The sequence below is a fragment of the Mandrillus leucophaeus genome, unplaced genomic scaffold (assembly GCF_000951045.1).
Source record: "Mandrillus leucophaeus isolate KB7577 unplaced genomic scaffold, Mleu.le_1.0 Scaffold1132, whole genome shotgun sequence".
Taxonomy (NCBI): Eukaryota; Metazoa; Chordata; class Mammalia; order Primates; family Cercopithecidae; genus Mandrillus; species Mandrillus leucophaeus.
In genome coordinates, this window is record NW_012099566.1 from 701,677 (window position 1) to 722,750 (window position 21,074).

A 21,074-nucleotide genomic window follows, 5' to 3' on the forward strand; every position below is an offset into this window, starting at 1 on the left:
CCTTCCTTCCTTCCTTCCTTCCTTCCTTCCTTCCTTCCTTCCTTCCTTCTTCTTTTTTCTCTCTTTCCGTTCCTTTCTTTCTGTCTCTGAGACAGAGTCTTGCTCTGTCACCCAGGATGGACTGCAGTGGCATGATCTTGGCATGCTGCAACCTTTGCTTCCCAGGTTCTTCTGCCTCAGCCTCCCAAGTAGCTGGAATCACAGGTATGCACTACCTTCTCTGGCTATTTTTTTTTGTATTTTATTAGAGACAAAGTTTTGCCAAGTTGGACAGGCTGTCTCGAACACCTGGCCTCAAGCAATTCACCTGCCTTGGCCTTCCAAAGTTCTAGGATTACAGGTGTGAGCCACTGTGCCCATCCTATTTTAATTTTTTAAACCTAAACCATATAGAATTATTAAAGCCATCATTTTTATTTCTCTCACTCTTTCTTCTACAATCATTTATACACATCTAGATAATTCTGTATATGCAATTTTGTAACCAAATAATTTTCACCTTTTCGTATGTGTATATCACCTCTTGACTAGATTAGAAGCTCCACAGAAGAACTGGTTAAAACTTCAAAGTCTACTCTTTTATAGGAGATGGGGCATTTAATACTTTAAGGGGTATTCAGTATTAGATAGGTAGCTAGACTTACATTAGAGGATTTATAAATATTTACTAATACTTGCTACAACCATAAAAGTTGACAGCTTTTGCAGGTTTTTAAGTGATGATGACATGAAGATAGAGACTAAAATAACATCTAAGTTTCCTCTTAAATAAAGTTAATTCAGAAAGCTTCAAAGTTATCTTATAATTTGAGACAAACAGGAGGGATTAGATGAATTATTACTGAAGCGAGAACATTTACTGTCTCTGTGGACATTTATGAATACAATTCCCCATATTGTGATTTGCCCAGGAATAATATGACTTCCTCCTGTGGTTTGAATGTGTCCCCGAAAGTTTATGTGGAAACTTAACTCCCAATGCAACAGTGTTGTGAGGTGAGCCCTTTAGGATGTGATTAAGTCATGACAGCTCTGCCTTCTTGAATGGATTAATGCCATTATCATGGGATTGGATTGTTATCTCAGGAGTCGTGTCTTTAAGGATGAGTTTATCCTCCTCCCCGCCCCCACCACTCTCTCTCTCTCTCTCCCCCTTTTTCTCTCACTCCCATGTACATGCTCTCTTGCCACGTGATGCCTTCCACCATGTTGTGATACCTTCCACCATATTATGATGCTTTGAGAAGACCCTCACCAGATGTAGCCCCTCAATCTTGGACTGCCCAGCTTTTAGATTTATGAAACAAATAAACTATTGGTTAGAAGTTACCCAGTCTGTGATATTCTGTTATAACAATGTAAAATGGACTAAGACCCCCTCTTATTAAGTGAAGCATTGTTCTCTCAGCTTACAAATTTCAGAAACTCTGAAAATTCAGAGTTGTAAATAAAACTGAGTTAAACAACACCTGAAAGAATGAAAGCAGTAACTACAGAATTGGCTACATAATGGCTACTTTTAGCATAGATGTATGTTTTAAGAATTTATACAGGAAAATTAAGCTCGCTTCTTTCACATATGGGATATTCAAATTTCCCTTCTTGACAGATTGCTCGAAATGATGGTGATGATATCTTCGCTTTATATAGGAATTTACACTGAAATTCAACAGTATCCCCTGTTTTTACATAAAGTTTTTCATTGTTTCTCCATCTTAACTGTATGTTATTTTTGTTCATGTTTTCTTCAGATATCACACATGGATCTGAAAGAAGAAATGGTACAATAAAATAAATAAATAATAATACATCTTTACCTTTCATAGAATAGTGAAATTGCATTTAAGAGTATTTTGGAATTAAAATGATGAAAAATATTAATATTTATTTAAAAATAATATTGATTGAGTTATTCTTGGTGTTGTTCTTAGCACTGTGTATGGGCTACATACGAGGAAATGAATGCTAAGAGATTTTCTCAAGGCCACACAGTTTAGTCAGTGTTTTGAGCCAGAATATGGATCCTGCCAGTATGAGTTCAGAGCCTGAGCTCTTAATTGCTATACTTTACTAAAAATTCTACCAGCATGAATGTTGTTTGTTTAGATATCCCTTTTTATTATGTAACTATCTGTGAATCTTAACTTTTGTGAAACTTTGATTTCTGTAGGAAAAACAGTGTTATCTTCTTCCCTGACCACAGATATCACTCATTCTTTCTTAAAATCAGTATTTTATATATATTTATATATATCTTATATCTTATATCTTATATAAGATATATATAAATATTTAATATATAATATAATTTATATATATAACACATACCATTATATGTATGTTAATTGTAATATATGTTTGTTAATTTTATACATATAATGTTACATACAATTTATATCTAATGTAATGTAATCAATTTATATCTAATGTATAAATATATATTTGTATATTATATAGTAAATATAATATATATAACATATTATATGAATACATATATTATGTGTATTATGTGTATAGGTGTATTCACATATGTTAAAAATATATGTAATATGTAATATATATTTCTATTATGTATACACACATGTATATGTAATTATACACTTTTATGTATATTAGCGTGCTTAACTCCCCACATCCTTGCCAAATCTTTATGTTATATATATTTCTTTCTTTTTGCCAATTTCCTAGCTGAATGTTGCCACTTCATTGAAATTTTATGTTGGTGTAGACAAGCATTTTTTCATGTTTGCCGTATATTTTTCATTTTCTGTTTATGTACCCTACATATTTTTTATATTGAATTTTGATTGATTTGTAAATATTCTTATGTGTTAAGCACCTGAGAATATTCCCCATAAATTGAGAAATTCTGAAGTTATCTTTAACCCCTCTTTCATTTGGTTCCTGTTTTTTACCTACTAATCAAGACCCTAATCTATCTCTGCCAGGGCCTTAAATAATTTCCCCATATTGCATGTTTTCTTGGTATAAAATAACCACATGTTCTTAGTCAACTGATAATTTTAAAATACTACATTTGGCCGGGCACAGTGGCTCACGCCTGTAATCCCAGCACTTTGGGAGGCCAAGGTGGATGGATCACGAGGTCAAGAGTTCGAGATCAGCCTGGCCAATATGGTGAAACCCTGTCTCTACTAAGAATACAAGAATTAGCCGGGCATGGTGGCATGTGCCTGTAATCCCAACTACTCAGGAGGCTGAGGCAGGAGAATCACTTGAACCCGGGAGGTGGAGGTGGCAGTGGGCTAAGATCATGTCACTGCACTCCAGCCTGTGTGACAGAGCAAGACTTTGTCTTGAAAAAAATAAAAATAAAAAAAGATACTATGTCAAGAAACTGCTATTAAAAATATGTAATGGCTCCCTACTTCATTCAATACCTACAAACCATCCAAAGAAATTTATGTCTGGTTTTGGAAAAAATTATTTTTTTAATGGAGTTTCGCTCTTGTTGCCCAGGCTGGAGTGCAATGGCGCAATCTCAGCTCACTGCAATCTCCGCCTTCCGGGTTCAAGCGATTCTCCTGCCTCAGCCTCCCAAGTAGTTGAGATTACAGGCATATGCCAGCCATGCCCAGTTAATTTTGTATTTTTAGTAGAGATGGAGTTTTTCCGTATTGGTCAGGCTAGTCTCAAACTCCTGACCTCAGGTGATTCCTCCCGCCTTGGCCTCCCAAAGTGCTGGGATTACAGGCGTGAACCACCACTCCTGGCTGGAAAAAATTATTTCTTCAGAGCTGTCTAATCTTAATCTCCTATCTCATAGGAAATAAAATTATTTTACGTTTCATATTTAGATCATGTTTCCTTGAATTGTCTAGATACCTTTGATGGGTTTTGTTGCTTGTTTGTTTTTGTAATTGTGTGTTTGTTATTGCTCAAAATACTGTTTCTTTTTGCTAGAAGGACCTTCCCACAAACTCTGATTGTCAACATGGTACACACTTTTTAGGCTACAAAGTTTGTTCTTGCTTTTCTTTTGGAAATTTATTTTATGATCACTGGCCATGATAATTTCTGCTTATTTTAAATTATTGGACCATCTAAAACTTTGCTGCACTTAAAATATTAGATAACGGCATTTTTGTCTATCCATCAATCCCTCCAACTTAAACCCTGGAAGTTACCTTTGAAACCTAGTTTTTCTACATTCTATCAAAATTGTTCAGATGATACTTCTGCCTTATACTAACTCAACATTTTCTGAGTTCAGTTCCCACACAATTTTAATGATATCCTGGGAGAGGGGACTCACGTAGAGTAGTGGTTTGAAGCACTGTATAGGCCATAGTGGCATTGGGGTAATTTGTTACGACAGAAAGTGGAAGAAAGAGACATCATCAGAAGGATGAATTTTCAAGACTATAAGAAACTTCTGGTCTAGCCCTGTGAATCGAGGCATTGGGCAATAGTGAGAACTGTTGCAGGAACAGATCCTTATTATCATGATGTCTCTTTTGGACACCAGAAAACAGAGGGGTTTATGGAAATTACAGTTTTCTTCCGCTTATTCTAGAGTAAACTGACGTTCATGCTTTTCCCATAATTGGTGTTATTAATTCGCCCATATTCTTTGTATCTTGTCGCTTTTAGTTTGTCATGACCAATAAAAGAATCTCCTTTTAAACCCCAAAAGTGAATCTCCAAGTTTTCATAAGGAGTCTACTATGTTAATTTTTTTAATGCCACAAAGTGCACATGAATTTGTGGAAACTTAACATGTATATTGACATTATTTTGTAGTAGAAAAAAATAGGGTGAAAAGAAGGGATAGTGAAGATTTGGAAAGTGGCTCAATAACTCTTCCAGATTTTCTATCTCTCCTGCCAGAAATTCTGGCAACATGCAAGTAAAAAGCCATGTCAGTATTAGTCAACTGGATGTTCTACTAGGGAAAGCTTTCAGGTTTACAAGTAGGACCTTATACAGTATTAAATGACAGCTTTCCTAGACCAACGTTTTTCAAATGGTCTCTGTGAGAAGTTCTCAGGTAGATGCTTATAACATGAAGATATTTAATGGTATGAGAATAGGCCCCATAAATAGCTTTGGTCTCTATTTATAGAATTTCATAATGCACCTTATCACACATAGGTCTTTAAAATTTTATTTATAGTTTTAAAAAAAAATTTTCTCACTTTGCCTAAAGCAAATTTTTCAAATGTTTCTTTGTATGTATTTACACTTGACAAGAAAGATTTTGACTGAATGAAACTTAAGGGTTATTCTATGAAATTAGTCCATAAAAACTACATTATGAATATTAAATCTCAGATTCCGAGAGAATATGAAGAACTCACCTAGGCATCTTGGTGGTTCTGACCACTGTTTGTTTCTGCATGTTACAGTTACAGAGCCCTGGAGTTCATAGAAGGACTGGCAACGGTACGTCACTGTTGACCATGGAGGATACACTGATAATGGGAATGAGGTGATATCTCCATTGTTAATAGATGGAGGGGGCCCACAATATGCTGTAGACTCTGGAAAATAGCATTTATTTGTTGAGAGACAGTCAGTATGTTAGTTTAAACAAAGTAATATCATAAAGCACCATGTATCATATCTTTAATATAGGGTGTCCGGAAATTCAAATAATTAATTACAGTATTTCTGTTATAAAGTCTGATTCAAAATGTATCGTAGCTCCTTTCATGTTAAAGTGAAACTCATATAAAATACTGGGAATAGCTTTTATTTAAGGCAGGAGAGACAAGTGAGTAAACTTCTGGTCTAGGTTCCTCTTCTACCCCTTAATAGTCAATTGTTATTTAATGAGGAAAGGTAAAAGTAGACAACTTTCTTACCATTTCTAGTCTCAGGGTAATTATTACTTTATGCAAATAGCATATACCAACTAGTATATGATCATAAACTTGTAGTTTTACTGAAAATGAATTGCAGACATACTCTTCTGCATTTACTTTTTTGATACCACATAATACTGTAGGCATCTTTCCTTATCAATAAATGTTTCAATTTCATGCTAATGAAGAGATTTGGGGGAAAACTAAAAAAAAAACAACTTCATGCTAAGATTGGTTGGAATACATTCCATTGTACTGACTGGTCTCCCTTTATATATCACCAAGAACATAAATATGAAATCACTAAGTAATCCTGTTCCAAATAACTTGTACCTCCTCTTGTTTCATTGAGTTACTGTCCCTGCTTTCTCAGATTGACTTCTTCATGAGGACACTAGATTCTTTAGCCTTTCAACTAGTAAAAGACCCTTCTTCATGAATTATCTCCTTTCTTCTGTAACATCAATTTCTCCCTCTCCACTTAACCATTCACCAACCTACAAACATGCTGAAAATGTCACAATTCAATAAGGTAAAATTTCACTTTATCCATATCTTCTATCTGGCAACTGCCTCATTTCTCTATCCCCTTTCGAATACATTTACTTGTTTCTCATCCTCCACGATCTTACTTTATCACCCCACATTCTTTCTTGAACACAGTGCAATTATTTACTCACTCCCTATGGAAATACCTCTAGGCAAAATTACTAATGGTTTTTATTTAGTTAAATAGATTGTTCAATTATCAGACATCTTGTCCAGCGCTAAGCACTCCTTGATGTAGCTGATGTACTGTCAGGTAATATTTTGAAATACGTGTTTTTGAAATGCAGCCATGTAGCACTTAATGACAAGAAGATATTCTGAGAAATGTGTCATTAGGCTCTTTTTTCCTTGTGTGAGCATCATGGAGTGAGCCTACACAAACCTAGATAATGTAGTCTACTACACACCTAGGCTATGTGGTGTAACCTATTGCTCCTGTTGTCCCCAAACCCCTGGCTGCAGACCAGTACCCTCTGTGGCCTCTTAGGAAGTGGGCTGCACAACAGGAAGTGAGTGGTGGGCGAACGAGCACTACTGCCAGAACTCTACCTCCTGTCAGATCAGCTGGGGCACTAGATTCTCATGGGATCTTGAACCCTGTTGTGAACTGCACACGCAAGGGATATAGGTTGCATGCTCTTTATGAGAATCTAATGCCTGATGATCTGAGGTGGAGCAGTTTCATCCTGAAAACATCCCCTAACCTCCTCAGTCCATGGAAAAATTGTCTTCCACAGAAGAGGTCCCTGATACCAAAAGGGTTGGGCATCACTGTCCTAGGCCACAAACCTGTACAGCATGCTACTGTACTGAATACTATAGAGCCATTGTGACATGATGGTAAATATTTGCATATCTAAACATATTTAAACATAGAAAAGGTACAGTAAAAATATGTTAGAAAAGATTTTTAAGAAGATGTAGAAATTTCAAACTTGTTTCTTCTATGAACACTGTTGAAGATAACGCATAGAGAAACTTTTTAAATGACAGAATTGGTTACTTAGCAATTTAAGGCTTTAGGGTACAGTGCAACAGATTAGTCATAAGTTCTTTTTTCTTTCTTTAGATAAAGCAAAGGGGAATAATAACCTCTTTTTAAGTGAAATTACTTAGAAATAAACTACTAACCAACACAGTGTGGTAATGATTGCCATCGTCCATTTTTACATACAATTTCTTTTGCTTCTGGAAGTAGATAGTTTTCTTTACAGAGAACAGCTACTTTTTCTCCATCCTGATAATTCACTGTGGTTGTCATATTCTGAGCATTAGGTATCTGAGGTGGCGGTGGGCAGAATTGTTCCCTTTTTTCTACAAAATATTGGAATTAAATTATATGATTAATAAAAGTTAAGAAAAAAGCTCAACAGGGTAGTGTTTCAGGATAATGGAACATTCAAAGACACACACACACACACACACACACACACACTATGTCTCCCTATCACTTTCTCTTTCTCTCTCCCTATATATAAATATTATAATAACAAATATTTTTTGTGTCACTATAGTTTACAGTTTAAAAAGTGATTGTTTTTGTTATAACCATTAGTTTAAAATTTTTCAGATGCTCTCTTGCAACTCCTGTTCATTATTCCTGTCAATTCTCTTGTATGATTTACAAATAAATTTCTGTGATTTTTTTCTAACTAACCCATGTGATTCAAAAAGTTATGTACATCTAATTTAAACAATTTAGAACTAAAAATAAAAATAACGATAATCAGAAATAACTATGACTTCCCCTAATAACTGAACCCTACATCTCAATATAGGATTTCCATGACTTGCATTTTCTTGTAAACATGAGAATGACTAGTAATGAACATAACTGGAATGCCTCCGTTGGACTAGGAATTAAATTCTTTTTTGGTTGTTTGGCTTATCTTAGGGAAAAGTTTTAAATGGTCAACTTGGATGCCAAAGCATTGTCTAAACCTCCTGGCCGGGCGCGGTGGCTCAAGCCTGTAATCCCAGCACTTTGGGAGGCCGAGGCGGGTGGATCACGAGGTCAGGAGATCGAGACCATCCTGGCTAACACCGTGAAACCCCGTCTCTACTAAAAATACAAAAAACTAGCCGGGCGAGGTGGCGGGCACCTATAGCCCCAGCTACTCGGAGGCTGAGGCAGGAGAATGGCATAAACCCGGGAGGCGGAGCTTGCAGTGAGCCGAGATCGCGCCACTGCACTCCAGCCTGGGTGACACAGCGAGACTCCGTCTCAAAAAAAAAAAAAAAAAATAAACCTCCTGACCTGGGCTCATGCCCTTACAGTGGTCTCCTTCATCTCTTCATCTCATGTTTTTCCAGAGTAGTGGCTACTGTCTACTGGCACTTCCCTTCAAAATTATTATATTGAAAGTGATAGATATCATTTTTTCCTTGCTATACTATTTTCATTTAAAAATCAAGATGGAAGAATGCATATCTACTCTTTCTTGGTTTAGCTGGATTAAAAAATATGATAATTATATACAACAGATCTTTAATAAATTATTTGAACAGAACCTGAGGTCAGTATAAAATAAGCCAAAACATACATATTGTCTAAACTAGAAATTTTTATTGGATTTTTCCTTATTTTTTCAAGCTCAGAAAGGCAAAATAGTGCAAATCTAAACAGACACTGTTCCTGTGGAAATCTAGATAGATGTCTGGGACTGGGGTCCACTGATGCGTATTTTATATTTTATATGACTTGTCCTACTGATTTACTGGTTTAAGAAAAGCGTGAACTTAAAGTACTTAATTCCAGATGCATCTTTCTAATCAACCATTAACAAGACCAGTCTTTTGTGATCGGTCTTATTTCAGTAATTAACTGCAAAAGAAGATAAAATTAGCCTGATATTATTATTGTTAGAATACATTTTTGATTAGCAAAGTTTGGTCATGAGCTTGAAGAAAGTCTATGAGGAGCACATGAAAAGAGGATATCAGACACATTTGATTGATAGATGGGTCAGTTTTTCAATATTATTTATTCTTTAGAAGCTCTTCTACTTAGATGTCTTATTACCTCTTTGTTTAGGTATTTTGTAAACATTTTGGAAACTAAACATTTTCATTGTTTATGAATTTCTGTTTGGTGGTTTAAGTATTTTTGTTTAAATACATAGTCACAAAGATGAATACTTATTAAGTATCATCAAGACTCTTTCGAGTGAGCATCAAGGCCTGTACTGCCAATCTAGGGACTCAGCAGTTACCTGCTATCAGTCTCCTAGATGTCCCAGTGCCGGAAAACAGGGAAGCTGAAGGTGTCTGTAATCTCGAATGTACAAATAATAATGAAAATTTCATCAACAAAGTCCGAACTAAGTGACTTAGATGTTCAAATATCACACAAATACTATTGTTTTTATATTTTAGGTAAAAGAACATTACACATAATGATCTCAGTTGTCTAACTTACTTTCTTTATAGAGTTGGACATTCTCTTTAGAAATTTCTGCCTAGTGTAGACACAGTCTATTTGAAACAGCACTGATATAAAAATCTGGAAACAAGCTCCAGTCTTGATTTTGACCAAATAACTTATTGAAGCCATGTATTTCTGATGCATAAAATGAGAAATTTTATTATCTTTCTCAAGAACAAGCAACGTGTGTAACAAATATTTGCCACCTAATAACGTTCTTACCTAATCTCCAGACTACTATCTACCAGCTCTTCTCAAAACTTTAAAAAAGGCTTCTTCCTTATTATGATACTTATGCCTCACAGTATTTTCCTTCTCTTTATGCTTGTAATTTATTTATGTAAAAAAATTGAACTCATATTATTATTCCCTGTATTTCAGTTTTCATCTACTCTTTGGTTGTAGAAATGTTTGTGTATGCACACCATTCTTGATTAGAGTCATCTCATTTAGACAGCTCTGCTTGTTAATCTTTTCAAAACATTAGTTTCATGGCTTGGATTAGTTGGAAATACAAGATTCTATTTCATTTTCTTCTGCTTTTACTTTTATTATCTCCTTTTCCTCCTAATATCTGAATTCATTTTTCCCCCTAGCTTTTTAGGATATACATATATACATATATAAAAGTATACATATATAAAGTGTGTATATATATATAAAAGTGTATATATATATATACACACACTTTCATAGTGGCATTCATAGCCTTAAACTTATCTACTTTGGAAAAAGTATATATGTATACTTTTAGAATGCCACATCATTCTAAATTTTGGTTATGTTGCACCTCATAGGTTTTATTATGTGTCCTTATAATTACAACATAGGTCTTAGTATTTTAAACATTACATTGCTAGGTTATTTGGAAGTAAATTATTTCCCTACCCAAAATGAAGGGTAAGGAAGTGGATAACTTTTTATCCACTTTTAATATTATTTGTTTGTGGTTATAAAAAGTGATCTATAGGGCTTTAATATTTGAAGTTGTCAGAATTATTTGTGGGCTGAATGGCCAATTTAAGTAAACATTTCACGGACACATAAAAGGCTTCAAACTTCTTTCCACTATCAGAATATTTCTCTTCCTCAAATAGAAAAAAATATATAATAAAATCAAATATTTTATAAACATAAAAATTTTCCAGTTGCTTTAAACAGACTGTAGTTGTCATTTTGAAATCCTTATGTGTTTAACAATATATTCCAGTATTTTTCCTCACAATTTCTAATGACCTCACACCTTTTGTTATAAATTAGTATTTTATCTCATTAATGTATATTTTATATGATTTCTTTCAAATTATGATCTTGTGTGTAAACTCCTATCCTTCCTGTGGTTGAAAATTTCTTTATTTTGGAATCATTAGTCAATTATATTGGTATACAGAATAATTGGTTGCCAGTTACTTTCACTAAGCACTTTGAAGAGATTACCCTATTTTCTTTGGCTTTTTATATTGCTGATGAGAAGTCTGCAGTCTATCTTCTGTCTTTTATTGTCATTCCTTTTTAAGCACTTTGTTTTCTCTAATTCTGGTTTATTTTAATTTAATATGGGTGCCCCATTTTATAATTACTTGTAATTTATAATCCTATTGCTCAAATTAAATGATTTGAATATAAGCCTTCGAGGAATGTGGGACTTATTCTTAGGGAAATAATTTATTACTCAAATATATTTTCTTTCTCAGCCTACTTTTTACTCAGCCTACTGTCTGGTCCAGAATTGGCAATATCTGTTAGTTTTGTTTCACAGATCATAATTGGGGTTTTAATTGTTTCTTAAAGTCATTGAAGATTAAGTTTTGTTCTTTTTTTACAGTTCTTTATTTCTTTTTTTCTTTCAAGGTTTTGTGAGACTGTAATAGAGTAAAAACAGCTTTACTCGCTCATCTTTACCAGAAAGACAAGGCTTTTAAAGAATAACATTTGTCTGGAAAGAGTATTATAACTAGTTTCTAACTTTACTATTAGCTTAGAAATTGTATGCCACAAAAAATATTTAATTTAAAAACATTCTAATTTCAAAATAATTTTTCTTGTAAAGAAGGAGCAACATCAACAAAATGTTTTAAACAAATCTTACCTGTGCAGTCTAGTTCAGGATTCCATTTCCCGTTTATGCAGACTGAGTGCCTGTATCCACGGATGTCTAAACATCTGTAACGTATTCTAGCATTATGATTAAATTCATTCCCAGATGACCTGAATAACGTTTTTATATTAACTCCTGATATTTTGCACCTCTTAAGTTGGTGTGTTGCTGTAAAAAATAACATTAAATAGAAACCAAACAATTATGTCAATAAAATATCTGAAATATTAATAGCATAATTATGTTTGATGCTTTTAAGCAACATCACAAAAATTATTCTTGATCTCATTGCATAGAATGGGCAATGCTGTTGAAAAAAGAAAAAATGAAACAAAAAACTGTATCCCATCTTTGAATGACAGGAAAGGAGGTCAGAAAGTTTTCTGAGAAATGAAAGTGCAAGATGGGTTTTCCTGGTGGGAGTTTTGACTGAAGGATAGTTCTTAGGAAACTACAAATGAATTGTTAAAGGCTCTGAAAATGTACGCATGTATGATTGTTTTGCACTAAACTGTCTTAAATATCTTCAAAACATTTAAATAATAAAAAGAGGCAATACATGGGTAAGTCTGTAGGAAGCAAAGCATCAGTAAGAGATAAATCTAGATCCCCCTTGAGGTTCAATGACTCTCACATTTCAAAAGCTCAGCAAAACCTCTGACTCAGTAAGTGAGAGTATTCTCAGGGGAAGAACTCACCGATAATAACATGACTGAGCTTCAGAACATACATTCCTAATAAGCCTACTTGTCTAAGTAGTTCTCTTTGTTAAGTTTCTTTCCCATTTCCCATAAACATGTAGATAGTTATGGAGCCTTTTCCTTAGTGTGTAAAAGTTTGGGATAATGAGACATGGAGTGTGCTCTGCGACTTCTATGCTTATAGGTGTTTCTCTGCAATAGTTTCTATTTTTAATTTATCCCATATGGGGCTAGAGGTTGATGTTTGCATAAAAGTTGATGACCATGAAGATATATGATCTACATCTTCCCATAACAGAGTTCTGGCTCCTGGTAGTGGAAAACATTCCCTCACAATAGGTCATCATGGATGGCCATGGACCAGGTATTTGCCTGGGACAATGGATGGCAACACCTACTGTAATTTTTCCCAGCAATGGGTGGGCCAATTGATAATCCAACAGTCCACGAGATGGAGAGAGAGGCGGTTCTGTTTCAGTTTCTGTAAGGAGAACAGCAGCAGAAAGTCTGCATGTCTTTAAAGTTCAAAATTAGAGGCTTTAATGTATTGAGTTTGCTAGAGATAGAACAAAAGAGGCCAGGATCTGAGGGTGTCAGGAAGAAAACCTGCAAATATTTAAGTGTCAAGGCTGTAAGTCCTGAGGCTGCAAGGTAAGAGTAGAGCACACAGGCTGATAGACTACTACTACGTACTACTGACTACTTCTGTGGAGGAAACTGACAAACTGACCAGAAAATTAAGAATAGAAATAAGAGAATTATGGGGACAGAAAGAGCAAGGATCATGCCTAATTCCTGGGTCCTAGTCCCCTACTCTTCTTATATGGAGGGACTCCAAACACTCTGGAATTTAATAGAACTCAAGCGACACTGTTATTTTTTAGGTTGTTCTATCTGGAACATGCTGAGGTAAAGACTGAGTTAGAGCAATGAAATAAAATATATTAAATTGCCATCATTTGTAGAAATACAATATCCAAATTAAATATTAGAATTAATACAGAAATTCAACAAGGTTACTGGAAACAAAATTAATGTATGCAATTAAATCACATTCTTACATATAGGAAGTATAATTATTCAAGCATATAAGTAAATAAAAGTTTCCATTCATCATACCAGAAAAATCCCATATAAACTGGTGAAGAAATCTGTGCAGTAATAACAAGAAATTCATAAAACCATATGGCAAAGTTTAATGTAAGACCTGAATAAATGAATTGACATATTTTACTTGTGAAAGGAAGAGTCAGTATCAATAAAGTTGTAATTCTAGCCAGATTTAAACACTTTATACAATCCCAATCGAAATTATAAATAATCAAATATGAAGTTTAGGAATGTTTTCTCACCAACACACATAGGGAGCTCTGTCCATAGTCCATCAATACAGGTAATCTCGTTATTTCCAATCATTGTATATTCATTTCTGCAATTCACCTCCACTGAAACTCCATGTTGATAGGGAGGGACAGACTGCTGAACATAACCATACTGAAGTTCAGGTATATATCCACATGTTTTCACTTGCTCTAAGAAAATGTAATAAAATGAGTGCTTACTCTGAAAATATTTTAAATATATTTACATCTGTATTTATATGTAAGTGCAAAGTAATAGTAACTGTTCTGTTTAAATGTTAATATTTATTTACCAACACAAGTGGGTAAAGTTGTCCATTTTCCATCCACACATTGTATTTTCTTAGGTCCTTTTATTATAAAATTATTATTGCAATAATATTCTACTACTTCATTGTGTCCATATTCCTCTTTTCTTATCTCCTTAACTTCACCATTGGAGAGCTGAGGTGGTGGACCACACGACTGTACTCGTCCTATTATAAAGAAACCATAAATAATGCTTAAATGGTCTTATAAGTATAGCAAAATGTGGAGCTACTATGTTTTTGACTTAGAAATTAATTATCTTTATATTGCACTTCTATTTTTGGGGACATGTGTTTTTTACAGTGTACATAGTGTATTGACTTCTTTCATTTCCTCAAATATTGTCACTTTTCATGATGAACAATTTTGAGCAAATGAAAGGAGAAAGAATGCATAATGAACACTTATAAACTGATTATCTAGATATAAAAATGTTACACTTTGCCCTATTTACTTATTTTTTGTGAAGTAATTGAAAGTAAATGACAGTGAGATTTTAGTCCTAAATTCTTCAGAATGCTATCTCATAAAGACATTTACCTACATATACAAAATATCTTATTACATTTCACCAAATTAATAATATTTTCTTAGTACAATCTTATATCCTCTCTGTATTTAAACATCCTGATTGTCCATCTTTACCAATATTTTGTTGGCTGTTTGTTATAATCAGGATATTAAGCTGTACTCTTGAAGATTTTTAAGTAGGTCAATAATCTGAATGCTACATAAAAGTAAATAGTTATCTAATATGTGATATAATATACATATGCAATGTATAATTATAAGTTTTATTAATATCTAGAAATACTTTGACATGGTTTGGCTGTGTCCTTACCCAAATCTCATCTTGAATTGTAACTCCCACAATTCCTACATGTTGTGGGAAGAACCTAGTGGGAGGTAATTGAATTATGGGGGCAGGTCTTTCCCGTGCTATTCTCATGATAGTGAATAAGTCTCACGAGATCTGATGGTTTTATAAAGGGAAGTTTCCCTGCACAGGTTCTTTTCTCTTGTCTGCCATCATTCGAGATTTGCCTTTCACCTTCTGCCATGATTGTGAGGTGTCTCCAGCCTCACAATCATGAAACTGTGAGATCATGAAAACTCTTTCTTATCCTGTTTTGGTGTTTCACGTATCTGAAACTGTGAGATCATGAAAACTCTTTCTTTTGTAAATTGCCCAGTCTTGGGTATGTCTTTATCAGCATTGTGAAAATGGACTAATACATACCTGAAATAATGTGATAAGCCATTTTTGATAAAAATAGTGCCATCTGAAGCAGGTACAAATCATCATTGTTTTCTAATGAATAATTCATATATGCAATGACTTGATTCTTTTCTTAATTACTTAATAAAATATAATGTTGTTCATACAATATTTTTAAAATGTATAAATTTTTTATTGAGCTAGATGGAAAAATCTTAACACATCTCAATTCCAGCTACTATATTTTGACCCATAAAATCCTACTATGTATTTTCAAACACAGAAGTAGAATTACTCCTTGATTAAGGACACCTAAATAATGGATGCAATTTAATTACTACAGAACTGCACCCTTTCTCCTTTCTAAATAAAATACTACCTTTGCATTTTACCACTTTGTCAGATTATAGATGTAATATAAGCTCCAATAAAAATATATAGGCATTATTATAAAAATCAAACTCTTGTTTCATCACTTCTAAAATAAATACTGACCTTTACATGTAGGAAAGTTGGGTGACCACCCAAATTGGTAACATTGAACTGAATCTGGTCCAACTCTTTTAAGATTTTTTCTGCAGGAGAATTTCAACACATCTCCAACTTTGTAGCTTTCTTTTTCTGGCTTAGCATCTACATTTGCTTCTAAAATTGGAACATGACATTCTTCTTCTAAAAATAAAATTAAATGAACATACATTGAATTTTCATTGCAGAAACAAATTTAATGTGTGCTATATGAAAATAAGATGCAAGGGGCTTCATATACAGAGGAGTATAAAATATATTCTTGCCTTTGAGAAAACATATAAAGTAATTATTTATATCCAACGACTATATCTAAGACCCCTCAGGCAAATTGGGAAATTGCAGCAAGGTAACATTTTCTAGGAGAATCTCTTCAGGATTGTAATAAGAAAGTCTGTGAAGTTACTAATACAGTAAATTATTTCATTTGTTTAATTAGCAATATGAGTTTTAATTTTGTTGTTTAATAAATAAGTTTAATAACTATTTGTTTATAGTACAGAATATGAAGGTTTTTTCACACTTAAATCACAAAAAAATCCTTCAAGTAACAAAATCAAATTGCAACATATTTAATTACTTTTTGTAAAATAAAAAAAAGATGTATATAAAGCAGGTATGTGGGCCGGACATGGTGGGTCATGTCTGTAATCCCAGCACCTTGGGAGGCCAAGGAGGGTGGATCACCTGAGGTCAGAAGTTCGAGACCATCCTGGCAAACATGTTGAAACCCTGTCTCTACTGAAAATGCAAAAATTAGCCAGGCACAGTAGTGGGTGCCTGTAGTCCCAACTACTATGGAGGCTGAGGCAGGAGAATCACTTGAACCCAGGAGGCAGAGGTTGCAGTGAGCCGAAATCGCACCACTACACTCCAGCCTGGGTGACAGAGTGAGACCCTATCTCAAAAAAAAGTAGATACGTGAAACACCAAAACAGGATAAACTAATAAATGTTAAGTTGAAGGAAATATTAAAAAGCAAATTATTCTCAATTTTACAAAAGGGTAACTAAATAAAAGACTTTTAAAAAACCCATCTAGGTTTTTTGAATCTTTCCATTATACTCAACTCTATCACTAATATGTTTGTAAAAACTAACTCATTATGAATATATTCTGATTCAATTAGAAATAGATATGTATATGAATGTGTGTAGTTTTCTTATTTAATAATCTTTCATTAAAGATTAGTTTATACAATTATATATTCTTATGTAAAAATAATTGACATTCAAGACAAACGAAATAATCTGAAGAAATCAAGCATACACAAAAATAAAATTGAAATATTTTCTAACAAATAATCTCATAAATATTTTCAAACTAGCTAGTTTTATGTAGTGTTATTGGCACTTTAATGTATTGATCACAGTTTACTTGAGCAAATCCCAAGAGAATGTGCCTTATTTCGATAAAATAAAATATGTATCCCTAAATCTCTGTTTTTTATTCCAGTATTTTGCGTGGCAGCTCTTTATTGGTTGTTTATAGTCTTTTTTTTTTTTAAATCTAATTGTTAAAGACAAAACGCCATTGAAAATAATTGATCTTATTTCTGTTCTAAGATGGTCGAATAGGAACAGCTCTGGTCTGCAGCTTCCAGGGTGATAGATGCAGGAGATGGGTGATTTCTGAATTTCCAATTGAGGTGCCTGGTTCATCTCATTGGGACTGGTTGGACAATGGATGCAGCCGATGGAGGGGAAACCAAAGTAGGGTAGGACATTTCTTCCCTGGGAAGTGCAAGGGATTGAGGGATTTCCCTTTCCTAGCCAAGGGAAGCTGTGACAGACTGTACCTGGAAAATCGGAACACTCATGCACAAATACTGTGCTTTTCCAGTGGTCTTAGCAAATGGCACACCAGGAGACTGTATCCTGTGCCTGGCTTGGTGGGTACCATGCCCACAGAGGCTTGTTCACTGCTAGTGCAGCAGTCTGAGATTGACCTGTGATGCAGCAGCCTGGCAGGGGGAGGGGCACCATCATTACTGAGGCTTGAGTAGGTAAACAAAGCAGCTGGGGAAGCTTGAACTGGGCAGAGACCACTGCAGCTCAGCAAGGCCTGCTGCTTCTGTAAACTCTATCCCTGGTGCCAGGGCATAGCTGAACAAAAGGCAGCAGAAACTTCTGCAGACTTAAATGTCCTCGTCTGACAACTCTGAAGAGAGCAGTGGTTCTCCCAGCACAGTATTTGAGCTCTGAGAAAGGACAGACTGTCTCATCAAGTGGGTCCCTGTCCCACATGTGGCCTAACTGGGAGACACCTCCCAGTAGGGGCCAACTGACACCTCATACAGGTGGGTGCCCTGCTGGAATGAAGCTTCCAGAAGAAGAAGCAGGCAGCAATCTTTGCTGTTCTGCAATATTTGCTGTTCTGTAGCCTCTGCTGGTGATACCCAGGCAAACAGGGTCTGGAGTGGACCTCCAGCAAAATCCTACAGAACTGCAGCTGAGGGACCTCACTGTTAAAAGGAAAACTAACAAACAGAAAGAAATAGCAGCAACATCCACAAAAAGGACATCCACAACAAAACTCCATCTGTAGGTCACCAACATCAAAGACCAAAGGTAAATAAAACCACAGAGATGGGGAGAAACCAGAGCAGAAAAGCTGAAAATTCTAAAACCAGAGTGCCTCCTCTCCTCCAAAGGATAACAGCTCCTCACCAGCAATAGAACAAAGCTGGACAGAGAGTGACTTTGATGCACTGACGGAAGTAGGCTTCAGAAGGCTCGTAACAACAAACTTCTCCAAGCTAAAGGAGGATGTTCAAACCCATCGCAAGGAAGCTAAAAACCTTGAAAAAATATTAGATGAATGGCTAACTAGAATAAAAAGTGTAGAGTAGACCTTGAATGACCTGATTGAGTTGAAAACCATGGCATGAGAAATACGTGACGCATGCACAAGCTTCAGTAGCTGATTTGATAAGGTAGAATAAAGGGTATCAGTGATTGAAGATCAAATTAATGAAATAAAGAAAGAAGAGAAGTTTAGAGAGAAAAGAGTAAAAAGAAATGAACAAAGTCTCCAAGAAATATGGGACTACGTGAAAAGACGAAATCTACATTTGATTGGTGTACCTGAAAGTGAGGGGGAGAATGGAATCAACTTGGAAAACACTCTTCAGGATATTATCCAGGAGAACTTCCTGAACCCCCAAGGAGGAGCTGGTACCATTCCTTCTGAAACTATTCCAATCAATAGAAAAAGAGGGAATCCTCCCTAACTCAGTCTATGAGGCCAACATCATCCTGATACCAAAGCCTGGCAGAGACACAACAAAAAAAGAGAATTTTAGACCAATATCCCTGATGAACATCAGTGCAAAAATCCTCAGTAAAATACTAGCAAACCAAATCCAGCAGCACATCAAAAAGCTTATCAACCATGATCAAGTCAGCTTCATCCCTGGGATGCAAGGCTGGTTCAACACAGGCAAACCAATAAATGTAATCCATCACATAAACAGAACCAATGACAAAAAACACATGATTATGTCAATAGATGCAGAAAAGGCCTTTGACAAAATTCAACAGCCCTTCATGCTAAAAACTCTCAGTAAACTAGGTACTGATGGAACATATCTCAAAATAATAAGACCTATTTATGACAAACCCACAGCCAATATCATACTGAATGGGAAAAAACTGGAAGCATTCCCTTTGAAAACTGGCACAAGACAGGGATGCCATCTCTCATCACTCCTATTCAACATAGTGTTGGAAGTTCTGGCCAGGGCAATCAGGCAAGAGAAAGAAATAAAGGGTATTCAATTGGGAAAAAAGGAAGTCAAATTGTCCCTGTTTGCAGATGACATGATTGTATATTTAGATAACTCCATCGTCTCAGTCCAAAATCTCCTTAAGCTGATAAGCAACTTCAGCAAAGTCTCAGGATGCAAAATCAGTGTGCAAAAATCGCAAGCATTCCTATACACTCATAACAGACAAACAGAGAGCCAAATCAAGAGTGAACTCCCTTTCTCAATTACTTCAAAGAGAATAAAATACCTAGGAATCTAACTTACAAGGGATGTGAAGGACCTCTTCAAGAAGAACTAGAAACCACTGTTCAACGAAACAAAAGAGGACAAAAACAAATGGAAGAACATTCCATGCTCATGGATAGGAAGAATCAATATCATGGAAATGACCATACTACCCAAGGTAATTTATAGATTCAATGCCATCCCCATCAAGCTACCACTAACTTTCTTCACAGAATTGGATAAAACTACTTTAAAGTTCATATGGAACCAAAAAAGACCCCGCATTGCCAAGACGATCCTAAGCCAAAAGAACAAAGTGGAGGCATCATGCTACATGACTTCAAACTATACTACAAGGCTACAGTAACCAAAACAGCATTGTACAGTATCAAAACAGAGATATAGACCAATGGAACAGAACAGAGGCCTCAGAAATAACACCAGACATCTACAACCATCTGATCTTTGACAAACTTGACAAAAACAAGAAATGGGGAAAGGATTCCCTATTCAATAAATGGTGCTGGGAAAACTGGTTAGCCATATGTAGAAAGCTGAAACTGGGTCCCTTCCTTATACCTTATACAAAAATTAATTCAAGATGGAATAAAGACTTAAATGTTAGACCTAAAAACCATAAAAACCCTAGAAGAAAACCTAGGCTTTACCATTCAGGACATAGGCATGTGCAAGGTCTTCATGACTAAAACACCAAAAGCAATGGCAACAAAAGCCAAAATAGACAAATGAGATCTAATTAAAGTAAAGAGCTTTCTGCACAGCAAAAGAAGCTACCATCAGGGTGAACAGGCAACCTACAGAATGGGAGAAAATTTTTGCAATTTACCCACCTAACAAAGGACTAATAGCCAGAATCTACAAAGAACTTAAACAAATCTACAAGAGAAAAACAACCCCATCAAAAAGTGGGCAAAGGATATGAACAGACGCTTCTTAAAAAAAGACATTTATTCAGCCAACAGACACATGAAAAAATGCTCATCATCACTGGCCATCAGAGAAATGCAAATCAAAACCACAATGAGATACCATCTCACACCAG

General features: G+C 35.1%; 1 protein-coding gene across 1 annotated transcript in view; it reads right to left on the reverse strand.

The window, feature by feature from the left end:
* Positions 1-578: 578 nt before the first annotated feature.
* The window catches only part of CFHR5 (complement factor H-related 5), a 30,155-nt gene continuing 9,659 nt past the window's right edge, over positions 579-21,074 (reverse strand). The window contains exons 4-10 of the mRNA XM_011995749.1: positions 15,985-16,161; positions 14,255-14,437; positions 13,953-14,132; positions 11,891-12,067; positions 7,509-7,691; positions 5,322-5,504; positions 579-1,766 (exon numbers count right to left, since the gene is read on the reverse strand). Of these exons, the coding sequence (XP_011851139.1) occupies positions 1,546-1,766; positions 5,322-5,504; positions 7,509-7,691; positions 11,891-12,067; positions 13,953-14,132; positions 14,255-14,437; positions 15,985-16,161 (1,304 nt within the window). The 3' untranslated portion in view covers positions 579-1,545. The remainder of the gene's footprint in view (positions 1,767-5,321; positions 5,505-7,508; positions 7,692-11,890; positions 12,068-13,952; positions 14,133-14,254; positions 14,438-15,984; positions 16,162-21,074) is intronic.